The 27,139-nt window shown below is 40.4% G+C and overlaps 1 protein-coding gene across 2 annotated transcripts; it reads right to left on the bottom strand.

Moving 5' to 3' along the window:
- Positions 1-226: 226 nt before the first annotated feature.
- Positions 227-27,139, bottom strand: LOC137295930 (protein Wnt-2b-A-like). Of its 2 annotated transcripts, none has more exons than XM_067827510.1 (5): positions 26,357-27,139; positions 20,261-20,496; positions 14,353-14,630; positions 13,468-13,732; positions 227-2,153 (listed from the first exon to the last, which is right to left on the bottom strand). In XM_067827510.1, the coding sequence occupies exons 1-5, from the start codon at positions 26,440-26,442 to the stop codon at positions 1,912-1,914; spliced, it is 1,107 nt and encodes a 368-aa protein (XP_067683611.1). In that variant the 5' UTR covers positions 26,443-27,139; the 3' UTR covers positions 227-1,911. The 2 variants fall into 2 exon arrangements, with proteins under 2 accessions (XP_067683611.1, XP_067683610.1); XM_067827509.1 differs by having other exon boundaries at positions 14,353-14,633; positions 26,357-27,017.

Raw genomic sequence — 27,139 nt, 5'->3', positions numbered from 1 at the left:
TTCACGTTGCTTTGAGCAACATTCCATTGAATGGGCTTCCCACTCTGAACCCATGCATGCTGGAATCGAAACAGTGTCTTCGGCGTGATGAGCGAACACTGCCACGGCCAGGTCATAGCACCGTCAAGACGTTTGAGCACCCACATGTCAAAGTGTGAAATGAATATTTCACACCAGAATATTGTCCAAACTTCAGCCATTTCAATGGCAAAACAAAATACAGAAATTAGGTTTGAGAATGGATTTAATAGAAACGGGTCTGACACGGATCTACACAGATACACTTGAGAAATGTAGAGTCTATGTACATCACACATAGCCTTAGTAACGAAGGTCGCCTAGCAACTTGCCAGCATAAATACTCTACAGTCACATCCATGGCAACAACTCCAAACGTAATTTCACTTTCCCCCTTCAAAATTAATTCAAAAACAAATGAAAAACATTGCCTAACAATAACACGTTTCCAGTAGGGTAAAATAACGTTCACAATATTTAAAACGTAACATCTTGTTTTTGATAAAGCGAGATAGCGATTACAAATATCACACATTCATTTGACGTGTTTCGTAATATTTTTTGTTAAGATTTTATTAAAATTTAGTTCAAACAATACTCCATACATGTGTGCTTTGTTTAAACTCTACCGTACAGAAAGGTATTGTACAAGTACTCACAAAATAAAATAAAATGCAAATGAAAGCACTAAAACCCTTATCACACATTGCCCATTCAATTCAAAATACCATTCGCACAGGGATCTTTAGTACTTGCAGGAATGGCAGCAACAGGTACAATTCGCGCCTTTGTGTGTTAAACACCATATTCTATCACATTTTCTAAGGCGAGAACCTATTGCAGCTACCCCCCGCGCAAGATTAAAACATTCTTTATGCATATTAGGCAAGAGTATGTTCAGCTATACTTAAAGGCAAAGTACAAACAGACCTTAAATCATAAATAGGTACAGACAAGTCTAAGGGAAACACTAACATTTTTCACCGTCCATTCCGATTCCCTATGAGGGAAAGTCTTGCTGTTAAGTGAATCCTGTATACGTTTCTCGATATGAGAAGAAGATACCTTAGTGAGAACGGACACCCGTTGTGTCGCATCTCCCCTCCCCAAAGCACACACAAAGACCATACGGACCACCATCATGTCGGATGAAGATGCAACACAGTGACTATTTTCTTTCAACAAGCACTGTTTTGGGGACAAACATTCTGTATTTTGCCGTTGAGGGAGCACGAACCTGTTTCAGAAGGTGACGAATCAACGAATGCTTTTATTGTCAACACTGGGCGATTATCGTCAATCTTCCTCCCATCCGTTTCGTGATAAACACGCTTGGGCTTGCTGTAGTTAGTGCTCGGACACCGTCACAGCCTGGGGTTCTATCGTCAGAAACAGTAACGGTAAGCTGTAGCCAAGACCACCATATGCGTCTCTCCACACACACATCTAGTCAGCTCACATAAAATAATAGATCACATAAATGTAGTTGTGCACGTGTATAACGTCGTCCAACCCACACCCCTTAGGCTGAGCGGGCCACGTCATCAGTAGTGTAAACACTGCGAGTGAAGCGAACATTAGGTTGCACAGGAGAACATATCTACATGAGCCTGGTCTCGACATTAGACACAAATTGTTTCAAGCATCCATCTGTCATTTCTCCATTCAGAAGTTTGATTTGACAGTCGTTCTTCACCACTAGAGCAGCCACAACGTTCTGATCTACACATTGGCGTCTGCGCTGCTGTTCAACAACGTCGTGGCGTCAACAGCACCGTCCTCATCCTTTGTCCACTTCATCAAAGCGAACACAGCGTCTAGTCTGCGCAGCAGATGTATGCTCATCGTTGAGGCGAGTCTAAAAGGTTCCAGTTCTTGTGGACTAAGAGTCGTCTAGAAGCGAGTCTTGCGACTAGCGGGAGGAGGAGTTGGATTCGGCCCCTTGCACGTGTGGACGTCAACCATTCGGTGACATTCTTTACACCGGACGAAACAACACCAGTGAAATTTACACTCACACTTTTCTATTTTTCTAACCGTCTTGGTGTCGTATCCACGCCCGCAGCACATGATGTCACAGCCGTCAGTGCCCATGGAGGACTTATTGCACACACGGCCAGCCGTCCCAAGAGATCCTGCAATACATCAAGAAACGTTGTACAAATACATGACTAGACATACACACAATGAATGAATATTATTGCCAGCTGCCTTGACATTCTGTCATTCGCTGATTCAGAATAGAACTCGGACGGCAGCAGGTGTATATGGCTGGGCGATCCCACTTACCCTGATGTACACCAAAGACTGTCTCACCGATATCGGTCAATGTTTTATTACAATAAATGTTTTTGTATTATATCTCTGAAGTGTGACAAACGCCATAGTTAAGGCGTTACCACCTATATCGCTCGACATGTCTATAACGTCTATAACATAGAACATGACATAGAATCACGAGAGACAGATTTGATTGGCTATTCCTATCGTAATATGGAACGAAGCTATGACAGGGAGTAGCTCGATGGTATACATCGTAACAGAACGGGACATGATGCAGCGGATACTAAAGGATGCCCAGGAGTAAAGAAGTGAACACCCAAGCATGAAACAGGAACCGTGACACTCATGCCTGCATACTGGATGTAACTTGCAGTCTGAAGCTTGTAATGTCATGCTGTGATTTACACTCCAGTGTAACAACTCTAAATATAGCGAATATTATATAAGTGTAATCAGGCGCACTAACTGGGGTCGACCTTGACCTTGGTACCATCGTCGTTTGCCAGGGTATGCATCGTAGTTCGATAAAACCACGTATCAAATCCGTAAAACATCACTTGGATTTGCGATATTGGATGAAATTGAATATGTACATGAAAAGTGTCATTGAATACATGCCGAAACATCGAAATGTTCGCGAACGACGAATTAACTCACAAGCCTGAGAGAATATTTGAATAATCTCCCTGTTTTGAATCTTCAAGGATTGGATTAATGTAATCTTCAGCAGAAGCCGATACAGATACCTGCTACAAATTTTGTTTGACATTTATCAAAGATAACCGCTGCATAGCCTACTGTTCTAGTCCTGGAACTGGTTTTAAAGACATTATCTGAAAATGTCAAAGAAATAGTCAAAGGTTAATGCCATGAATAAAGTTAGTTTCCTGGAACTCAGCGAATGCTTCATAAAAACCACCAAAGCCTCCATAAACAATGAAAAAATGTTTGGGTGGTTCAAAGTTCAAACTTTCAATCAATCCCTTCCGTATGACAGTAGATGTTGCCGTTCATCAGCACCGTCTGCACCTACACGCGCCAGCACCGACCACAGCTGCTAACAAATCAACGTCTCTATCTAAAAATGTGTGAAGGAATATCGACGGGTACATTTGTGCATAACTTTTTTTTTGTACGGCTGTGTGTAGACAAACAGGTCCAGGATCAGTCTGATGTAGCGCCGCCGAAATAGCTCCCAGAAATCACTACTGAGCCTGCATGCTCATCCGTCTCACTGTAAACAAATTCCCCGATTCCAAGCAACACTTCGTCTGTCTAGGAACCTGTGCCAGGCATGCTGGGAAGTCTACTTTGTGCATGATTAAAGACTTTTGCCTTTGTATTTGCGCAAGTTGGTGGGCAAGCGATGTGTTTCCGTGTAATGGCAAGCACTTGTGCCAATGGTTTATATCACGAGTCCCTATCCCCCTGCTGGCTAGCCCTGGGAGTTACCCCGTAGACTACGCCGACAGGAACATGTCTATCACTAGACCATTTTAATTGGAATATATCGGTAGTATTTTCCTACGAATCAATTAGCATTTCAATGACCTTTGCAAATGAAGGCTTTATCTGGCAAAATGACTCCGTTTTATGTTGTCTCAAATTACTACATTTCGGGCCTGTTTATTTATTTATCTATCTGCTTAATCTTCCTCCACTCTTCTGTCGTGTTCATTCGTTAGGTATTTCACCTTTCTACTGATACGTACTGTAAGAACGGGGTTATTTGATTTCATCTGATTTCTCTTGTGTTTTTATCTAGCAGAGTGTTGAATCACTACCTGATTAAAAGCCAGCAATTTCTTCATGGTTATACACAGTTACGTACCTTTGGTGTGTCAGGAACCTATTGTATTGGGTTTGTTTATCTAAGTGCTTTCTAAGTATATCCACACTATACGCGTGTTTACGTGTAAACACGTCAGTTGGGAAAGACTCTTTGAAAACTTCAATGTTTTTCAAACAGCGTTAAACCCAGCTCGCTCACTCTTGAATCAATTCACCATGACAGCCAGTTTACCCGAACATAGACCTCCTTTAAGACGGAGTCGTATGACGCAGATCCCACCGGATTGAGATTATCACCACCTCTAGTGTGCTGCTATCCCCAGGCTATTGCCGTAGAGAGGAGAGTGGGAAGGAAGGAGTGCACGGGAGCGTTGTTTCGTGTCATGAGAATCAGGTTCCGGCGCTCTGAGTCTAAGAGGAAGTCAACAAGGGATTTCTGTCCCTTTGCTGCCCTCTGGCGATGATTATGTGCTGGTGACAATTGCATTTCAAGCTGTTTTCCTTAGAACTATCCACACTATTGCGTCTTTATGTGAATAGATTACCTGGATCATTCAAATTGAATTGAGCGTATAAACAGTTTTAATCCTTACCCACTGGAGAGAAAATATTATGGTAGCGATATGAATGATCTGGCATGCAACACTTAACTTATGGATAGCGAATCTACCTGAGTTTTGATGGCCTTAGCTCCGCCCTAGGCAATGTATATTGAGCGTGAAATTTCAACCAAGGTCTGGATTCGGAACAATTGGTGTAAGCTCCGATGGGACCGGAAAATGATGGGGGCAAAGGCGTTATTTGGGGGTCACAGTCTGTGTTGGCAATGACGAGGCCGAACCACAGGAGGGGATTACACGTGGATGTCGTGTTTTCACAGCAAATCATTCGGAAAATGGCGAAAGTTTTACCGGAGTCTACCTGTGAACTGGAAAGCCGTAGGCGAAGGCTGAACACAATGAAATCCCTGGCTGAAAACATTTCAATTACCCGGCCAGGCAGAGTCGTGTATGGATGACTGAACACCCCAGTCCTCCAGCGACGCTGTTGTAAAGTCGATGACAGGATCGGTTTCTTTCTCGCGTTGTTCGGCCCCTATCTCAATCTGAAGACACTCACCAAACAATTGGAGGATATCGCGTTAACAAAGATGACACTTGAAATAATCGCGGCCGGCTCTTTAGATGGGAAGAAACACTCGATTCGCGTGGGTCGGAAATTTAGATACCTCGAGGCTCCAGCTAATTGATATAGTCAAGCAGGTATTCTTAACTTCGTTACGGAGAGTTACTGAGCTCATGTCACCCGATCCGTCATGCCCGAAATCGCAGTTCCTTGGGTGTATTTGGCCTGTTACCGGAATGCAGAATTCATTGATTCACCAACAAGTAATTTTCAGGGGCACACGTTATTTCCGTTCTGTTAAAACTAGAATCTTGGCAACGATAGTTGTTTAACTATTTATCAGTTGTAAAGGAAGTACGTTGTAATGACTTAAGGCTCAGAGACGGATATTACAATATTGCCTGGAATAAAACTATTAGATATTAATCTTAAAAACGTATAGTTTGTTGGCCACAGACATTTTGTTTAATAACAGTTTACATGTTACGTACAGAAATTCAGTCAACACCGAAACACGTCGGCCATTCGTCGAGAAATAGCAGAGCTAAAGGGTTAGTATATAACAATGTTTTTGTCATTTTACTGTCTGAACAGCAGAACTTGGATGCCTATGCACTAGCGATGTTTGATTCCATGAGGCATTTTATGGTAGTTTTTCGCATTTTTCCAGAAACAGATCTCAGGACATGAGGAAATTGTTTTCTATTCTAATATCGAGATCAAGGCGAATGAGTAGGTAGGGTCACCGCTTCAGTACTTCAATTAAAACACGTGCCACAAGGAAAAAGTAACTCTCTTGACGTTTAACACTTCACCGACAACCATGTTCTTGGGTGTGACGCTGACGCACCAAATCATAGTAAGGGCCATTCTAGGATTCTAACCTACGATCAAACGGTCCTTGCATGGTAAAGGAACGGTACTCTTAAGTACCAGCCACCATTCCTATGGGCCACCGTTCTTGATACCAGCCAGGAACTGACATCTAAAATAAGTTATGAAGAACCGCGTATAAAACAGGCTTTAAACAATCTCATCAATCAATACCGCCTACATGGCTTTCAGCGAGAGCAGCAGGTTATAACCATGACAAGATTCATCACAGAATATCTACATTATAAAAATGAATGGCGAATTCCTCGTGCTGTGGTCTGTTGCAAAGTTGGCCTCCTGATGGTGTCTGGCATGGAATACATCAGTGATGGACTGTGATGGACACATTCTGTCTGAACCTACGGCAATGTGCAATACCTAAACCCTCCTAAGTTCACATCCCGACAGGCAGGGGGCGCTGCATCTCACGTGAGACGCTGGGGTGTTGGCATGGAGCAGGCACCTCACTTTTCAAGCGGTTCGCAAGAATGTTTACTAGATGTGAAACCTCCCCTGTATAACATGTTTTAAATAAAATATCACCTGACAGTTTCTTAAACACCCAATCTGTTGCCATTTGCGATATGAAAGCTTAAACATGTTTGGTGCACCAAACCAAACGTCTTGCAGGACATATATCTGATGATGGTAACTCACATTCGTTGACAGTCATGGAACTTTTTCGGTAAAATTAAGCACATAAGATTACATGGCCTAATACGTAACTGTACATCCGGGAAGAGGACTGCCGCTGGTTCTACTCACATCAAACGGCGCTAAAAGACGGCATAATCAAACACGGCATTGTCGAAGTAAAGGGGCCTACGTAAATACTTCGAGTGACCGAAGGTTCGAGTCACCTACAAAATGAAGGTTAATAAGGAATGTGCATGGACTAAGCTTTTCTTTCCAGGCGTGTAGCAAGCCAGTTTTGTTCGTGTAAGTTTTTGACTCATCACGGTGTTTGACTGTACTTCTTACCTTACTCATCACCCGATAGTAAAGGGCGAAGAGTGAGTATTGTTTTATGCCGTTTTTCGCAATAGTCCAGCAATATCTTTGCGGGGGACACCAGAAATGGTCTTCACATATTGTGCCCATGTGAGGAATAGAACCTGGGTCTTCAGCGTGACATAGAAACGCTTTAACCATACGGCAACAACCCCCACCCCAAGCCTCCACCCCCAAAAGGAACGAAGAACAGGACAATTTTGTGTCTGAGCGGGACATTCGCGTTAAACTGTGGCGTGGTATCTCAGTGGGCTAGCACTGAACAGTTGGCATTAGTCCGGTCGAGTACAGGCAGTGACACACGTTAAACCTCATCTTACATCTTGAATATCTTCAATGAGATCTTAGAAGACTTGCGGGTCTCGTTTCCATAGTGACAACATCCACGACAACGTACGTCCCGGAATTGGGAATAAGTGCGTTTTCACGAGTTGTCACTACAGGTGAAACCTCACATTGAAACCTAATTACATTTCCAGGTTGACACTTTGGACAGGTATCGAGTTTCTTTGAGCTCGTGGGGACTCCGGGAGAAACACTTTCCCTTGAACTCTGTGGTTAGAGAAACACCAGACGGACATGCCTAGACACTGTCACTGCTGGGTACTGGTTCAAGGTCAAGGAAAAAAAATAATATTTTGTTCCTCACGATTTAGTAGATACGTTTTTTTTCGCTTTTAGCTTATAGTTTACAAATCATTAAATGACTTGGATCTAATGTACAGCGTGACTTCTTAAAACCATGCTGCATATTTTGGACCTTGGGCCACGGGTAGGTTCGCCTCCGACATACAATATAACATCAATTCTAAAAAATCAACAATCGTAACGAATTCTGCTCGGCGTGAAAATGCAAACAAAATTTATCTGTATAGACACCTGTTTATCAGTGACGGCACCGGGTACTTGCGAAGTGTCATGTTCTATAAGCAACACCATCGACAGCATGTTTCCAAATAACATGTCGTGAACAAAAAAACCCCGTATCATGGGGCACAACGAAATTATTCGTTTCTCATCTGTTAAGTTCAGTTTAGTTTCATTAACATATAACATACCATATTCTGTGTTTGTGGGATCAGTCGGGTCATTGGAGGTAAGAACTGATTGTAAATAAAAGCGTATTGTAACAGTTTTCATATAAGCTAACACATCTGTCTTGATTACATGTTTCATCGTTCACACTGTCAGCCCCTGGGGTGCAAGAAAGATCACCGCGAATGAAGTGTCCCGTTACTGATTATGGTGTCAACACCCCCGCTACAGGTAGCAATGTCAAGGATGTATATTAAAACACAGCTAGAAGACTTTTCCTATGAAATAGGCTCATTTGATGGAGACTTTAACCCTGATATATTGGGTACGTTCATCTCACATCTGATATATGGTTTCTTGACCATGACAGAGCAGCCTTGTAGGTTTTGATCAAATGTTAGCTTGGAATATTTTCATTGAGTAACTTTTTCGAACGTCAGAACTAGTATACGGTACGAAGACGAAATTTGGGGTCAAATGAGGTTTTCTTAACAGTGCTTAAAGATGAAATTTTAGACGTAGGTTTGAAGATTTTTGTTGTATTTCAGCAATCTTTATCGTAATGTGAGGGCACTCCCCAGGATGACATCCCCCGTCCTCGCACTGCTTTTCGGCGTCAGCACGATTCCACGTTTGTAACACCCAATCACTAGACTTCTATCCACAACAATGTAAATATACTCCTCGTGTAGCAACTGGCAGGTTCCACTTCGAGGTATTTTGTTCCCTGTCGACATCTGACCACGCACACACCAGTGCAGTTCTATCTCGACACAGCGATCGCACACCTAAACAATGTGGCGTCATCTGAGCCGCTCGTCTTGACAAGCTGGTTGAACCGTCTTCGCCGTTTGGTGCGGTCTCAGTATATGGATAGCTTAGACTATAGCTCATCTTCAGTAGATATTACATGATTACATATACAGTGGCTTTTAATACTGAATATATTTCCAGCTCAATGTGAGGCAAGTCCAAAGCGATGCAGATCTAACATCTAAGTTAAGGGGGTCGGGGAGCCTACTGATGCAGGTCTTAGATGGGGCAGTGGGTGAGTCAGACTCCGAGGTGGACTGAATGGAGCGTTGCAGAGATGAGGTCGGTGGTTCGATCCCCTGGCCACAGCATATGAAAATACGTCAGAACATGGCACTTGTTGGTCCCTTGGCTGGATCGGCAGCAGTTTGATACAACATATTAACCTTGAAGGCAGTGTCCTGTGACTGAGCGATGTGTCCACATTAACCTTAAAGGCAGTGTCCTGTGTCTGAGTGATGTGTCCACATTAACCTTAAAGGCAGTACACTGTGTCTGAGTGAGGTGTCCATGATAACCTTTCAGTCAGTGTTCTGTGTCTGAGTGATGTGTCCACATTAACCTTAAAGGCAGTGTCCTGTGTCTGAGTGATGTGTCCACATTAACCTTAAAGGCAGTACACTGCGTCTGAGTGATGTGTCCACATTAACCTTAAAGGCAGTACACTGTGTCTGAGTGAGGTGTCCATGATAACCTTAAAGGCAGTACACTGAGTGAGGTGTCCACATTAACCTTAAAGGCAGTACACTGTGTATGAGTGAGGTGGCCATGATAACCTTTCAGTCAGTGTTCTGTGTCTGAGTGAGGTGTCCATGATAACCTTAAAGGTAGTACACTGTGAGTGAGGTGGCCATGATAACCTTTCAGTCAGTGTTCTGTGTCTGAGTGAGGTGTCCATGATAACCTTAAAGGCAGTACACTGTGTATGAGTGAGGTGGCCATGATAACCTTTCAGTCAGTGTTCTGTGTCTGAGTGGGGTGTCCATGATAACCTTTCAGTCAGTGTTCTGTGTCTGAGTGGGGTGTCCATGATAACCTTTCAGTGTTCTGTGTCTGAGTGAGGTGTCCATGATAACCTTTCAGTCAGTGTTCTGTGTCTGAGTGAGGTGTCCATGATAACCTTTCAGTCAGTGTTCTGTGTCTGAGTGAGGTGTCCATGATAACCTTTCAGTCAGTGTTCTGTGTCTGAGTGGGGTGTCCATGATAACCTTTCAGTCAGTGTTCTGTGTCTGAGTGAGGTGTCCATGATAACCTTTCAGTCAGTGTTCTGTGTCTGAGTGGGGAGTCCATGTTCAGCTGGGGCATAGTGCCGCAGGAGATCATCACTTGGTGAACGAACCAGTACAGTCACCCCTACACTCTTGTCAGCGTTCCACTATATTTATATCGGGAACGCGACTTGAGACAATACTTATCTTGAACTAATGAACGAATGCAGGTTTCTGTATGAGTATTGGAATATCTATTTTCGTGAATCATTTCCCCTACTGAAGAATGATATTCGTGCTTCACGAGAATTTTAAATAGAGAAATTCTGTACTGTTTGCATATAAGACAAATGCGGTTACATAATATCCTGAAGATGCATCTACAATAACATTTACAGAGAAAAGCTACAATCTGACCCGTTTCAAACAAGACAGTTTTGCTGACATATTTTTTCTTCGCTAATCGAGTAAAAATATAACGTTAACGTCATAGAATAACCAGTCTCTCGCCACAGATTGCCCAGCGTTTTTTGCATGTCTGAATATCCTAATGGCAGAACTTCAGTTGTTACTTTTCATATTTTAATTACAACAATTATGAAATGTTCAAGTTAATGGCCCATATAAACGCTAAAGAATCTAAAATTACTCACACTTTGGCATGTATAAATAATTTTTATCTCAATAACGAAACTAAACTAGTCACTTTCGCGATTTTAAATTTTGAAATAATGAATTTTACCTGAATGGTGAAATAATTATGAGACTTATATGTTTATTCTGTATTTTAAAATGTTCCAGATGGAGATTTGAAAAATTCAGAGGCAAACCAAATAGCTACAGCGCATGTGTTGATTAAACGGTCTGTTCCTATGCACTGGTTGTTCCACGGACTGTGACACTAAAACATTACTGTCACTTACGCACTGCCGAAGTCGCTAACCCCTTCAGTCTAACCGGGGCATATACTTTCTAAATATTTCTGAATATCAAATTAAGCCGACGGCGTATCTTAATCATAACTTTTTCAGCTGCTCAATTTCAAAACAATTAATTTAATAATGAAATAAACTGCAGGAAATTGTCTGAAGTGGGTCTAAAAACCTTCCGTTAACATATAAAGGGTTAAAGACGCCCAGCAACGTGTATTCTAAGCACCATAACCCCTATCACAGTATGAGAATAATCTCCAATAGAATCCGACATATTTGACAGTTCCCAAAACACAGTTTATAAAGGACTCTACTACGGTTCAGACGACAAGCGTCCATGCCAATATAAGCTGTACCGCGCTCTAGGCGATCCCTTCTACATACAACAAAACCTATTATTCGGGAAATTAGATTTTGTTAATCATAACACACATGTTTACACTGGGAACCCGGTTCTCGAACATAGTAGACTAGCAGGTGACAAAGGGCAGATTGTCCTCAATGGCTGGCGGCCCCCAAAACAGGGGAGGTAATTCTACAGTGTTCGACCCGTGTAGTCATGAATTAAACATTAAATTTTAAACTGCAAACTGTAGAATTTAATTAGTGTCACTTTTTTCCAGGCAACCAATGTATAGTTTGGAAATGTCATTCAAAACCGTAAAAGCATGTGTAAAAAATACACTTCTTTGTGATATGACGGCGGAGACTATCGTATCCTGGGCCAATTGTTGACAAGGGTAGTGTAAGTTGTGGTTAATCAGTACATACAAACAATACATATACTTATCTTTCGCCTAAGAAAAATAGCCAGTGTCTTTAATCTGAAAATATAAGCCCGGCGAGACGAAGTACACGCAGATTTATCCTCTTTCTTAACAAGCTCAGCAGGAATGAGGATAGCATACGATGAGCTCATATTTCAATAGGTATTTTCATACATACGCAGAAACTACACGTATAACGAGACATATCCCATTCAGGTTTTTAATAGACAATGAGCCAGTAACATGGCGTCAAGTCTTCCAGACAAAGACAAACGGGTACACTGAGGTGAACATTAGAAATAAATGTAGTATGATAGATTTGAAAGGAAAACAAAACGAAAAAATACAGGTCGGGTTTCACATATATCCTCAGTCCTTGGAAACAATAAATAAATTGTACCCGTTTAAAACCCACGGAATTAATTACAAAAGTAGCATATACTGCTTTTAATGATAACTGACAGTGTCATTACAGTAAACACCTCTATTTTTTCCATGCAGTAAATTTGACTATCGATGCTACTTTACAAGTATATGGTTGTATCTCAGTTAAATGGATGCTGTCTACAACATAGCTACCGCATTTGCTGTAAAGGGCACCAACCAATTTAGCGGAAGCATGACGTGGCGTAAACCTGATGCTTAGTCTCTGAAACTATAATAGTTTGCCTGAAAGACGTACGCCCTCTTTTAAACTGAAAAGGAATCAATATGTGACGAGGGATTCAGATTTTTACCATCTTGAAAATCAGAATTTTGCGGTACTAAGGGCCATAAAATTACCCAAAACAAATGTTAGGCTTAGAGCAAACCAGAGTGAGCAGTGAGACAGCGTCTATTTGGCATAATGCCCAGAAGCAAGAAACTGCATTTACGACAGCCAGCTACAGCTCTAGGTATACACTGCGTATATATCCTATCTACAACAACCGGAAGTGAACTGGCATAATCAGTATTTTGTGTAAATTAGTCTGAGAGGAATACTGACGTTTATCAAGTTATGGACCTGGGTCCCGATCCTTAAAGCGTTCGTAACGTTAAGACATGTCGTAACTCTAGAGTTTTCCCATAGGCTTACGATTGTCGTTGCGCTACGAATGCTTTGTGGATCGCCACCCAGTGCCTAGATTTTCGAAATTCTCTTATCGCTAACATAGTCTTAAGGTAGTGTTCATGAATGCCACTTACGACTGCCTTAGCGATATGCAAGTCTCGAAAATTTAGAGTTCGTAGTGCTACGATATGCGTAAGTCTATGATAAGCCATAGAGTTACAAGTCGTAACGTTACGAACACTTTGTGGATAGGGACCCAGACGCAAATGGTGGCCCGGCTTTTTGGACAGAGCGTAAGGCACAGTGGTAATTGATTTACCGATGTCTAAGAAGGGATATACGGTAATTTAATATACGCCTATGGTATTCTAAGGTATCATGGAAAAGACCAACCAACACATTGAGAATGAGGGTAAAGTTTTTCTATGCCACACGGGACTGATCCTAAACTGCAACTCATATAGGGAATCAAACACATTCTTTTTTTCGTCATGGACAAGCGCACTACCCAGTGGACCAAATCACTGCCACAACAGAATAGCACAAATATAACTCACCTATTTCCAAGTCCCGTAAACAATAATCCGGAGACATTTCAAAATACACTAAATCCGATCTTGTGGGCCTCTTGTGGTTTTTGTTGGCTACTATTAATCCCGTCCCTTCTTGGTTCATCATCACCTGGGTGGCGCCATTATACTTTGTCTTGAGGTAATCCCCTACGCGCCGAAAATCCTGCATCGCGAGCCAGCACGTGCGGATTGCACACGACCCGCTAACTCCGTGACATTTGCACTCCAACTTCCGGAATCGCTTCACAGCCTGTAAAATTAATCGTCAGCAATGAGAGAGGGGTTTTATTTCCAGCATTCCAGCAATTATCACACTGAATACAATAGAAATATGCATCATGCACCCATATAGAGAATCGACGCCGTGGCGAGCGAAAGCTTTAACCACTAGGCTACCATATCACCCTTTATTACCAGCGAACTAATTTACCAAGATTGTGCCTTTCAAAACGTTGAACATTAATCTAGACAATTTTTTCTATGACCTTCCCAGAAGTAAACATGACAAATTCTTTTATACATTAAGAAGAAATCCAATGAAAGATTTTCGTCTTTGGTTTGGGTTTAAATATGGCGCTCTGTAAACTTGGCTATTGTGTTACTATAGTACATTCAAGCAGGAAGGGAAATAAACAAATCATGTACATAAGAATGAAGATTTTTATGGATATCAACTTCTTTATGAGAGAACACAACGTTTCGGAGTTAATGCTTACTCCTTCATCAGGTGAAGGAGTAAGCATTAACTCCGAAACGTTGTGTTCTCTCATAAAGAAGTTGATATCCATAAAAATCTTCATTCTTATGTATTTTCACTTCTAAATGACATCCAAAGACTTAAATCATGTACATGTTTATAAGAATTCTTACCCTTCTGCCTGCCCTGTTATTATGCAAATTCATGAGGGCTCGTGCATCACGAACTTTCCTCTCTTTGGCGTCAATGAACATCCGAGAAAACTTGCTTCCATATTGGACCCAGTCGGAACATCCTCCCCAATCGAATTCGCCTCGGCTGTCAGAACTCGTCCCTTTCTTGCTAGGGTCACACGCGCAGTCGTGGAGCTCGCCATTGCTGCACGCCCGAGTGATGGCGTGTACCACGCCCGCTGATGATATGGCATAGACGAAAGCTGCTTCGCGGCTTCCTACTTAACATAGCGAAACAAAGCTGCAGTTATTACTTGATCTTTGACCACATTGGATTTTTTAAATAAATTCAACATAAAAATACCATGATGCTCAAACCCAGATGGTTCAAACTTAAACCGTGGTAACGAGTGAGCATGGCTTTAAGCCGCTTTTCCCATCAATATCGCGGCAGGAGACACCAATAAATGGACACCACACATTGTACCAATGTTGAGATTTGAAACCGGGTATGAGGCATGGAGAGTGATCGAACGTTTAACTACTGTCCTTCGTTCTTCGTCCTCTGAAACGTTCATTACAGTAAAGATTCGTTGTAATACAAGAAGCGCTTGTCGTGAATGACTCAGCGAATAGGGCAGTTAGGTTCTCTCACTTATCTGATATACGTCGTCATATACCAAATGCTTGGATTGATGCTGATGTCAATCACTGGATAGTCTAGTCCAGAATCTACTTTTACAGTCAACTACTACACAGGTTGATTATTGCTGTGTGCAATTCATGCCGCACTGCAGCGTGTCAGTAATACTGTGACAGGAGTAGAACAGGTGGTACTCATGTTTATATCAAGCTCGACCAGCAAACTAATTGTCAACTGTATAGATTCTGGTTGGACATAACTATCATGGATTTGAACCTGGGGTTCAGGCTCATGGAAACAAAAATCAGGGTTAAGGAACCTAAAACAGGTTGAATGTTTATAATAGGTCATATTTTAATAATCATAATTCCAAAATTATCTTTACAAAGCAAAAGGGGTTCGTACATGAGGAAAATCCCAAGAAAGATTAATACTGAAATTTCAGTTTTATAAATCCCTGGACTTTCCTGACCCGACTTGTGGACATTCAGAATCCAGGAAGGACAATGGAAGCTCCATTACTATAACATGGAGTTACAACGTTAGCGCTGAGATTTTTTCGTGTAACGAGGCTCGGTCATGACATATATCACATGTCAAACTGGGGTATTCTCGGTATAATTAGTGGGTCATCAATATCACTCGATTGATTTAAATCTTAAACTTTTGTTCGCTATCCAGAATATCCTGGAAGACTTAAACCACACTTTCCAGGCGTGTCGATAGGCCTGATCCTAGTGCATCTTTAGCTTCTGTTTTGTCGGGCCTAACCCGACGGCGTAACCGCCAACACATCTGTGATAACATTGACTGCTTGTAATACACTGTGTATCTCCTATCTAGTTCGCTTTAGCCTTATCGCCCAGGTGTTATTAGAGTTAATACTATGGGAATCTTGTCACGATAAATTACTCTACTGTTCTTCCATGTCACGTCCAGCGTGACGTCAAAGCATTTGGCGGAGGTTCTAGCACGCACAAACTGATCTTAAATTGTTAGGAAACGAGAAACAGTAATTGCAAACATAAGGGTTCGTTCCGATGACGTCACACGCCCACGTGACGAAATGGTACTGGGTTTCCTCTATGAGGCTTATATTACCTTTTATATAGTATTAATGATGGGGAATAGTGAAGATTACTGTATTACACGAAACGGAAATAACGCCGTTTTCAACATACCGCTTTAGTCTGTGTTGATGAAGACGGGATGAAATTTTTTTAGTTTATTCCACACGTATTAGATATACACAATACGGAGAGGTACTATTTTGACGATATAATCTGTAATGTAAAGTATTTGCGATAAAATCGCCAAACACCGACACCGGTATCTCTGCGCTCTCAATGGCGTATCATCTTCCAATGGTGTATCTAGGGCTAGGCTCCAAATGGGACATAACATTGTCTTTACATAGTACAACAATCGCAGTATCGTGTTAAAGACTGGTGCGTTATCTCGCGAGAGCCGTTGCATAGCCTGGGAGATTTATTTTATATACTTAAGTGGCCTTTTCATGATGCGGTCGGGCACTAAACTGGCTTAATTTCTGGTTGGTCGTAAATTATTTTTTATTTATTGATGGCATTACTGTTTGTATGGCACACTTTGTTAAACTGTCTTAAACCGGTTTACAGTTTACATAGATTTCTTGTGATCGCAGGGTAACTTGTATTTAAACTTTCAAATGTCAGTGTCTACGATTTGAAAAGAACTGAATGTGACGAGAGGTAATGACCTCTTCTAGGTTCTTGAAAATCTGTGTGAAGAATTCTTAAATGTTTTAAAACAATAGCCGTCACGAGCTAAACATTTTTAATAAAATAAGACCTTAAAACAAAGGAATACAAAATTAACTACTTAAGTACTGTTAACTAATATCAGATAAGAATACACATTCCATTTACCTATCAAATATGAGATAAAAACATAATCTGAAATGATTGTATATCAAGCCCACGTTATCACTCTCCTTGCAACACTTAAGTGCGGGCAGACAAACCGGAAACAGTTAGAATGAATACAAAGTGCATATCAAGCAAGTTCTGAACGGGAGCCAAGAGCGCCGCCATTCGTATGCATTTTTAAAGACACATATTCCACTTGTTGCATTTGGCTGCCAGTGGCATCTGATTGTCTTGTCTGCCGCTGGTTATTGATTCGTCTGGGCGTTACATTCCGTAGGGCAAAGAAAGTGAGGTGAGGTGAGGTGAGGGTGAGTGAGGTGAGGCTGGGTGACGGACGGTTGGATGAGGTGAGGCGAGGCGAAGCGAGGTGGGGTGCGGCGGGGTGATTTGAGGGGGGTTCAAATGTTTTTATTTCATTTGTATAGCGACGTATATGCACGCCTGTATTCGTGCGCGTGAGTGTACGTGTTTAAGTGCGTTGGCTTGCGCTAGCCCTGAATAATGCCGATTTAATAGAGCTAGCCAAGGTAACGTTCCATAGTCAACAAAGACACAATATACAATGCCACTGAGATGATCACTGCTTGTTTATTCCCTTTACGTTTAGCGCCAGGCAGGGGCACAGCAAATACAACCTTTTAATGTTTTCTGGTATATTCTGGTTTTCTGGGAATGGGATAGAACCACAATCACGCCACATTCCTGATATACATCCCATTTACAAGACGAGTGAGTGAGTGAGGAAAAACAAGGTTGTCTGCCTAAGTTAAATATTTTCATATATAACGGTCCAAGTAGCTGAGTCCAATAATGACGAGTGAAAAACTCATGCATTAGTCTGTGAATTACATAACATCCAGTCAAGGGCAGATAGGTGTCTTCCTTCAACCTGTGCCAGAGACACAGATAATGTTAACGACAATTGCCCAACCACACGAGTTTAACGCTCTCCAAATTACAGTCGCTAATCCAGATGATTTGTCTCCATACCAGCAAAAAGGCAAAGGTGCCTCCAGATAAACGGGATAATAAACCACCGAATACTCTCGTCATGACGAGGTTTACCACGGGTTTCCATACAACTAGTTTCATAGTAAATGGTGTCAAGGAAACAAGAGTGAACTTTCAAATTAGTTGCGTGACTGGTTTATGGAGTCACGGCCCAACAAGGTTTACTGTTTGAGATAATTTCATGATTTCAATCATACATTGTATTTAAATCCCCGAAATTCGTAACAATTTCTGTCATGGCAAGCGCCGCATAAGAAATGATTTTGAAAGGGTATGTTTGGAATTCTAGGCAATAATTTCCTTTTAAACATAGTACTGAATATAAAATTAGACTCGTTAAGAAATTACATAAAACCTTATTTTATAAACATGTCAGACACACAAGACATCTAGAAATGACAATTTTTACTTAATCTTGAATTTCCCCTGCATTCGCAGGACCAAACTAATGGATGAGACCGAACTAGCGCGAATACATCAAGTGCCGTTATAACCGTAGCTGGAAGAGAATTCTCCGCCCTGTACAAATCTTCTTGGGGGTCCTGGTGAAATATGGATTGGACAAAAACGGAAGCGGACCAGGTGATTAATCTTTCAGGGGACATAAAAACGGCCGGGGATATTTCAACAAGCTTGTTATGAGCCGAGAATTACTTTCTCCTTCGATGGTGTTTTTTTTTCAAACGTTCAAGAATCATTATAAGGTTTTTTGTTCATTTCAAATTACTTGCGATCACGTGTGTGACCTTTCCTCGCGTACCAAATACCTTTATATGGAGCGCGAGACCAAGACATCCTTGGGAATTTCTTGTTAAGTTGGTAACAGCTATGAATTGACGAAAGAATATAGTTAATAGCAACAATACAGTTAAATTAAAAAAGACGATGTCGATTGTTGACCATTATGATACAATGCAAGTAAATGAAAAAACATGCCGTTGATTACTTACCATTACATTATAAATGTATGTAGTGAAACGTTGCTAGACAGACAGTATATTCTTCCATTATAAGCATGAATTAAATTCGGTATAAATGTAGTAGTGTATATCTCTGTTTCAACTGTACAATTGGAATTATTCCCACTATAAGAATGTGGTGTGTAAACAGTCGAATCGGGACCAGGTAATTTTGTGGTTGACATTATGAACAACGATTTACATCGCAGTTAGGATACGATGACATGCGTGAAGTAAGTCCAAAACCAAGATTCAGAACAAAGGTGAAATACGCATATAGTGTCTTACCCAAATGTCACAGCCTGAATATTTAATACAAATATTTTGAAAAGTCACTTAATCTTTAATCAGATTACCTTTAACAATATCATATTCTGCAAGCGAGACAAGTCATTAATCTTAGTGTTTTCATATTGTAACCGTATAGTTTCCCAAACCACCGCTGTCAAAACGCTCGTTCTATCATAAAGACTGTCAGGACATTATAAAAGTAGAACTAAGAGTTGCAATCTGATCATTGGCCCTGGAGCGGAACGATTAAAGTTACAATACACTTCCCTTCCAAGTTAATGGCTTCCCCCAACATACTGGAATTTGGCCTGTCAGTCATCATTGGGCGGGGTGACGACTGGCGACAGGTCAATTTTAACTATGACACGGGTCATCAGAAGTCTATGAGATCAATTAAAGAGGTAGCCCACTGGAAAACCGTATGAGGAGTTGAGCGTTACACGTGCAAGACGAGTTAGTGGTGTGCTGGGCTTTTTCGTTTTTTGGGTTAACCCTTTATCTTTCGGGGCGTAGTTTATATAATAAACGACGACTTAAAGTACGTTCTGGAGGGAGTGGTTAGAGCGCCTTTTCAGTGAGTATTTGCCTTCATTTTGTGTGATCCGAATGCATTACAGTCCTCGGTTTTCACGTGCGTGATGAGTATGTGAGCTGCGAAGGGTGAGATCTAACGTCCCTTGTTACATTATCTCACTAAATGATGTCACCATTCTGCCTGGGAAAGGCCAAGAGTTACAAAACTCTTACGAGTTCATCGCTTTGGTAAGAACTTCAAACTCTCGAACCAGGGACACATAATCAGAGTAGAGCCTGGATTCAAACCACAGCCAGTAACGCCTTTAGTAGATCGGTAACTATATGTTCGGACATATGCCACTGGAACGAAGCTTAAGAACATTCCTGTGCTTGTGTTCTTCTCTTTGGTAATAAACGAAGGCGACGCAAGGCCATTGTACTGCTACTGTGGTAATTGCCCTGCCTACACGATTGTTAAGAGATGGGTTAGTGTTAAGATAGACAAAACGCATAGGTAACAACTTCACTTGACCCTATAGTTAATAACCGTAGTTATTCATCCAACTGATTCAACTTCTCACCTTTCAACATGACTTTCCCAAACACCGAGGCATCCCGGTCGAGGGTGCTGCAGTTCCAGCGCTGGGACTCGAACTGGTTCTGGCATTCCTCCACGCCGAGCCGAGCTCCCTCTCTGAGGCTAACCATTACATCCGGGTGGCTGCGACAAAGACGTCTCTGTTTCCCCACTAGTCCGGGGATGTTGTCGCACAGTACTCCTGCCCCTAACACCTGCAGGGGGAGCTGACTTATAAACCTGAAAATGTACAATATAGATACAAATGAGCTTGTTCGACGTTGCTTTGGACACACTTTCGGTTATTTCATTGCGTGTGAGTGGGTTTAGTTTTGCTCTAGTTGCTTTTAGCAATTTTCTAGCACATATCACTGCAAGGGACACCAGATATGGGCTTGTACTCATGTGGAGAATCGAACCCGGGCCTTCGGCGTGACGAGCGAACGCCGTAACCAGTAGGCTATCACACCAAAGACGTCGTATATGCTGCATGTGAATCGATGTGAGGAAACCGAAGCGTTAGAAACTCATCGAACTCATTTGAACATCGAGTGGCTCTGTTCAAAGTAAAACCATCCGGATTAGCAAGTGTTCGGTTTATTTCTTTATGGATAAGTTGCAATGTAATTACTATAATGTTACTATGTATTGATGTTCCAATCAAGGTAGTGCGGAAATCCAGGTTTCCAGATTCAGGAGGTCAATATAACAAAGACTGCGAATAGCCCCAGATGAATGGCTCAGTAAACTAGTGTGCCACTTCAAACACTATCCCTGTAATAGTCCTATACTAGGATTCAAGGAGACAAGAAATCAAGCTCTACTGCCTAATACTCGCTCCTCTGCGTTAGACATACAGGAATACCAGGTACAGAGCTTCATGTGTAATAATAATGCATTTTCTTCACTCACTCACTCACACACACACACATATTACACAATTGTTTCTGTATTTTATATTGTGTGTGATGTCATGTTATCGGAACGGGGGGTATTTGGTATGTTCATCTAAAATAATTTATAATTACGTCACATGCTATCCATTTATATATTGTATTCATCCACACTTCAGCACTTCGTGGTTTTAAACGTCCCAATATACTCTGCTCAAAAGATTGTACGGAACAAGCGAGTTTTATCACAAGGGTAATACCATGACCGATCAGATACTGCCATCTCAGGGGAAACTGAGAGCAATAGCCTTAGGATTTCTGGTAGTATGCCGAGACTACTGTATTGTATTAACACATGAGATGTTTGTACTTATACTCATGTTGTTTTCATTTCATATATCCCACCTTGTGTCATTTGATTTGTGCTTATAAAATGCTATCTCCTTACGTCGAACTGTATACATGTGAAACGTGAATAAGCACATAGTCAAAGACATTGAAGTGAACATGTGCATGCCAGAAGCTGTGAAGACAGAGTCGGTTAAAGCATAAAACTATCAAAGTGAACTTTCATACATTTAAAGCATAACGAATCTACATAAACAACAGATACAAACTGGGAGTTAATGCAGTCCAGTGGTTGGTTCGCTTTTCACGCCGAAGGTCGGTGTTCGATTCCCTCAGGAGTAGAATTTGTGACGTGCATTTTAATAGTCTCTATTATATTAAGACTGTAACTCCTCTGAAAACTACGTTCAGCTATATTCTCTCAATTTCTGCCTCTCTTGAGATCTAAAACACATCTCAGTAAGAAATGTAGCATATGCCTTGACAGTGAATGTCTGTCATTGATCACCATACGCCACGGCACTCAACAATCTCTACAATACATATATGGTAAGAATGGACATGTTTTTAAATCCCCATATCTAGCGTAACACCTTTTTATGCAGATATTCGACATCTTTCATGCTCAGAGGGAACAGATTGCACTGAACAGTGGAGAAAATGAAATCAACGCTTTCATTGAAAGGAAAAAAACGAGGAAAGCGAACCTATGTATTAACAAGGAAATGCATACAGATTAGGTGAGCGCACTGAGTGAAATCCACTTTATTTAATAAATCTATCTATAAGCTATATGTCTGTCTGTTAATAAAGATCCTATTGCTATCTCTCCACACAGTGTTAGCGACACATGCCGAAGTACGGAATAGGTTGCACGTAAGCCAGTGCTATCTATATTTAATGCAATTCTGCTCTCTGGGATATTAGTAGCCATTAAAGTTTAATCAGAAACCTTTGAAGTATGGTGGTAATCAATCACGACCGCAAACGACTCACATATCACGGAGTGGACTACTGTGATTTATCCTCAAATCCCGCCCAGACAAGAAAATTGGAAATGTCACAACGTTGTGTAAGTTTAGAAGTTCGGCGTGTAAAACTTTAATTACAGGCGTTGAAATCTACTACACGGAACGTACAATGATGTGCAAAAACGGCAGGTCTGTGAACCTGAGAACTTCCCAACTGCTGAAAATACTAGTCGGGACAAGTCTAATGAATAATACGATTTATTTTTTACTTCAGATTTAAGTTATTTCCGGATATCATCTGTAATGAGGATATACGGCTTATTTGCTCATCACGACACACACACGAGAATTGGGCATGGCAAAATGAGTATATTTTCAATGATACATTTACTGGTATGACTTCATTTTTCCTTTCAGTGGTATAGTTTTCGAAATCACAACTTTATGGCAAAATGAGTATATTTTCAATAATACATTTACTAGTATGACTTCATTTTTCCTTTCAGTGGTATCGAAATCACAACTTTATGGCAAAATGAGTATATTTTCAATAATACATTTACTGGTATGACTTCATTTTTCCTTTCAGTGGTATAGTTTTCGAAATCACAACTTTATGGCAAAATGAGTATATTTTCAATAATACATTTACTAGTATGACTTCATTTTTCCTTTCAGTGGTATCGAAATCACAACTTTATGGCAAAATGAGTATATTTTCAATAATACATTTACTGGTATGACTTCATTTTTCCTTCCAATGATATACATTCCGGAATTACTCCATTATTCCCACAATCTTGGGAACAGCAGCTATAACCCTGAAATTCCATTTGTGCTACAGATGTAAATATTTCAAAGGGACAATTGAACATAAATTACCGTGAATAGCTTTGACTGGGAGCATCTATGAATAAATCAGATGTGCTAATAGAATAATGGCGACAATCACCAACTGCACGGTATTACATGACTGCAGATTATCAAATGTCGCTCTTTATTTATTATTCAGTCGGCCTGTCTCGTGTTTCTCGAGACATGATATTCGTGGTTGAATGTCACGATCCTCTACTGACGAAATCTTTATTCTTCATTTTTTAAACAAAGCATTGGTCTTCTTATGCTAATACCGCAATGGCATATATCTTGATAATGTATTTGAAAATCCGCTGAATTTACATGATGAAACGTAGATTCTCATACTTTCTTTATACTATATCTACACAATTCAAATGCCTAATTGTTGAATGCAGCTTGCATATGGCGCCCATCTATGTACAATTTCATTCGCATTTTCATTATTTCCTGTATACGAATAAGATATTTTAACGCATCTAGGATTAAAGTTATTTTGTTGGTCAACAAAGCGTCACTTCATGCTTCTGTCACATTTGTCCTGACAAACGATAAGTGGTGCTATAAATGAAATAATGCTTCACGCAAATTCGTTACTGTGTAATCGTCTTACTTCTAAATGTTTATTTGAAAATATAATTCACTTAACAAAGTCTCAGCTTTCTTTCGCTAAAAGAACCATTTTATAAATATATAACTATTTCAATTTCTCTAACAAGTAAGAAATAATACATAATGTATTTAACGGTTTATTTCATACCTGAACAATTTTCAAAAGTGGATAAATTTCATGTTCAAACTGTAAAGCTATTTTTAAGCTTTGACAATACCTATACAAATGTAATATGCTGTATTTCGGAGGTAAACATTTTAATGATGAAAAAAGTAACACCAGTTCCTACTGATCAAAGACATTTGTCCAAACATAAAACATTCGTCATACAGACATTACAATATGAATGTAAAATTATCCAAATATGTTAAATACAAATACCTACAAAGCGTTGAATTTTGAAGATAAAAAAATCCCACTCATCAAATGGAAACTTGTAAAAGTCTTGAAGATAACTTGGTGAGTGATTGCTTAATGATGATGTAAACGTCCATATTATCGCAGTGGTGTTTTGACGTGGTGAGTATGTAGTGTACAGCGGTATGTAAGCCCACTTGGTCTAACATGTCCCTCGCGCCACGTTATACAGCCAACCCTTGTTTGGCAGAGCTGTGTTCGCACGGTGGAGATACGTTCTACTTAACAGAACAAGGGAGTCGTAGTACTTTAGATGAAATATTACATCGTCTAAATATCTGCATACCGTGCTGGACTATTGCGTTTAAATAACACTTACATGTAAGGTAACACGGATATTTGTTTAATAATATATTTTTACATATTCATTATTAAAAGAAGCTTATTATACCTAATACAATGATATTCCGATATGATACTGATATTTGATAATGCTGTGATATTTTTCAAAGCCAGATAATTGACATTATTGAAACTGGTATCATCTGCATTTCGTTGTGATTCAAAGACATCCTTGTGACAGTCGGAATCGTTCAATAATCCCTATTTATTAGAGAAATGATTTGATTAATAAAACGGTCTTTCTTTGGCTATATAAACACACTCTAAAATCTCTTTATTCAACAAAACTGTTAGAGAGTAATCAGAAAACATGATATAGTATTCAGAAAAACATTCCGTAAATACACTAGTCTCATTCAGATATCAGTGAACCTTTACAATGACAAAACTTACTTTTTTCATAAATATTTTGAACATTCCTCACGCATGTTTTTTCATGAAATGAATGAAACGGATCTTATACACTAATCAGTATTTACTAAATGTTCATTTTTAAAAAAATTTCACCAGCCTTATTACAAAAATAACTCAGCACCTTTAGGAGGTAGAAATCATTCTTAACCATAATTTCGCACAAAAAATGCAGAGAAGCCTTTAAAACTGTTTTAAATTTTGAGAAAAGTATGAAACTCTTATGAATTCAAGAAATGAAAAAATATATATACACATTCGATATAAACTATAATAATGCTTTAATAAGTGGTAAAGCACCCTCATACGTTTATAGCAAAGTAATATGCTAAATGCAGCAGTTGTATTTTTCAGGATATCGCGTAATTAAGTACGATATGAATGTCACTGTACGACTGAAGGTACACATACGAGACGTGTTTACATTTCGTCGGTGTTATATTTTTAATATGAGATATCCAAGTTTTAATTTGCAGTCTGCTGGTTTTGTCTAGCTTCTGTATACGGACATTCCTGAGTGAGATCAACAATCCCTTCCTGACAGTACCTCAGCACTTGCCACGTGTTAGGGGGGACCCGTTTCACGTGTGTATATTCACATGCTTCTAGCAACGCTTAGGTGATGTCCAATGCGGTAGTGTTTGAATTAACAGACGAAATGAACGTCCATTTTTACACCATACAGGTATTCCCTATTTAAGCCGTTATTACACCACGTTTAATACAGTAAATATGCATTTTCAGCCTGGTCAATGTCTCGGGCGTTTAAGTATGAAAATCTTACCAACTGCATATAAAATATGAAAATATGTATATACGCACATGTAGATATAAATACCATTAGTTTTATGACATCCACGTAATAGTATAAGACCAATACTAGCACAGTTACGGTAATAGCAATCAGTATATAAACAATACTATCAAATATATTCTTAATAATCTCAATGATAAAAAAATCAAAATGAAAGTTTAAAAAATACTTACATCGAAACACAATTTGTACAAGTGTATTCCAGAAGTTTCATGGGGTGAAAAAAACAGCATATGTCCGAAACTATGTATACTAGAAACGTCCCATGAAACTGATGTGAAGTGTCGGTAAAGCGCTCTACCTGTTATCAGATAACGACATGTCATTTATAAGATTAACCTGTCCTCGTGTACATGATGGAGCAAAACGAGCACACTCTCCACAGCGTAAAGGCGACATGGATGAAGGGGGAGAGAGGAAAACTGAAATATCTTACCACCAAGTTGATCCCACATGGGCCACGACGACGAATAGGAAGACTGTCAAAAGGCGTGTGACATACAGCGAGGTGGCCGCGGCCATATTAACGCCATTGACGAAACGCAACAACGCAGGGTTTAATATCTCTCACTTTTCCCAATCTTGTCGGACACACATTCAATTTGGTTTGGAACATTCCGGGGACACCTCACTTCCAACAGTTCGTGTGGCAAAATAAGAGAAAAAATATTCCCCGTACGAAAATATTGGAATATGGTGACGCAGTGATATATTTATGTTGTGAGATGTGAGCGGGTATCTATCCTCCTTAACGGTGCTATCTTGTCCTTCTCCACTGGTTTAAAATGCGGGATATAGGCCCAGTGTATGGGGTATTCCGCCCTCTAAGGTCGGTCGGCCTGTCTCGAATCAGTCAGTCACTGGTATCGCTATACACTCTCGCTAGACAATACCGCGGTCTTCTAGTTATTTTAACCACCAATCGCCTTGGCAAGCGAAACGCAGATTGAGTTTTGCCACTATAAAAGCCCCGTGAACTGCTTGTCTCAACATAGTGGACAAATCATACAAAAACAACAAGGTTAGGCCCGAGGTTAAGCTTGGGTTTGAATGGGCATTTGATAGGCGACGTTACGTTTCTCCGATGCTAGGCCGCTCTGTAGGTGACACAGACTTCTTCTCCCGGTAATGTCCAATGCTCTACCAACCAGTGTGACGATGTCGGGTACGAAAGGAGAATAACGCTTTCACGCCGACATCTTCGACGGCAGTGAACCCC

The sequence above is a fragment of the Haliotis asinina genome, chromosome 9, assembly GCF_037392515.1.
Source record: "Haliotis asinina isolate JCU_RB_2024 chromosome 9, JCU_Hal_asi_v2, whole genome shotgun sequence".
Taxonomy (NCBI): Eukaryota; Metazoa; Mollusca; class Gastropoda; order Lepetellida; family Haliotidae; genus Haliotis; species Haliotis asinina.
Note: the sequence above shows the minus strand (reverse complement) of the source record. Positions and strands in the feature narration are given on the sequence as shown.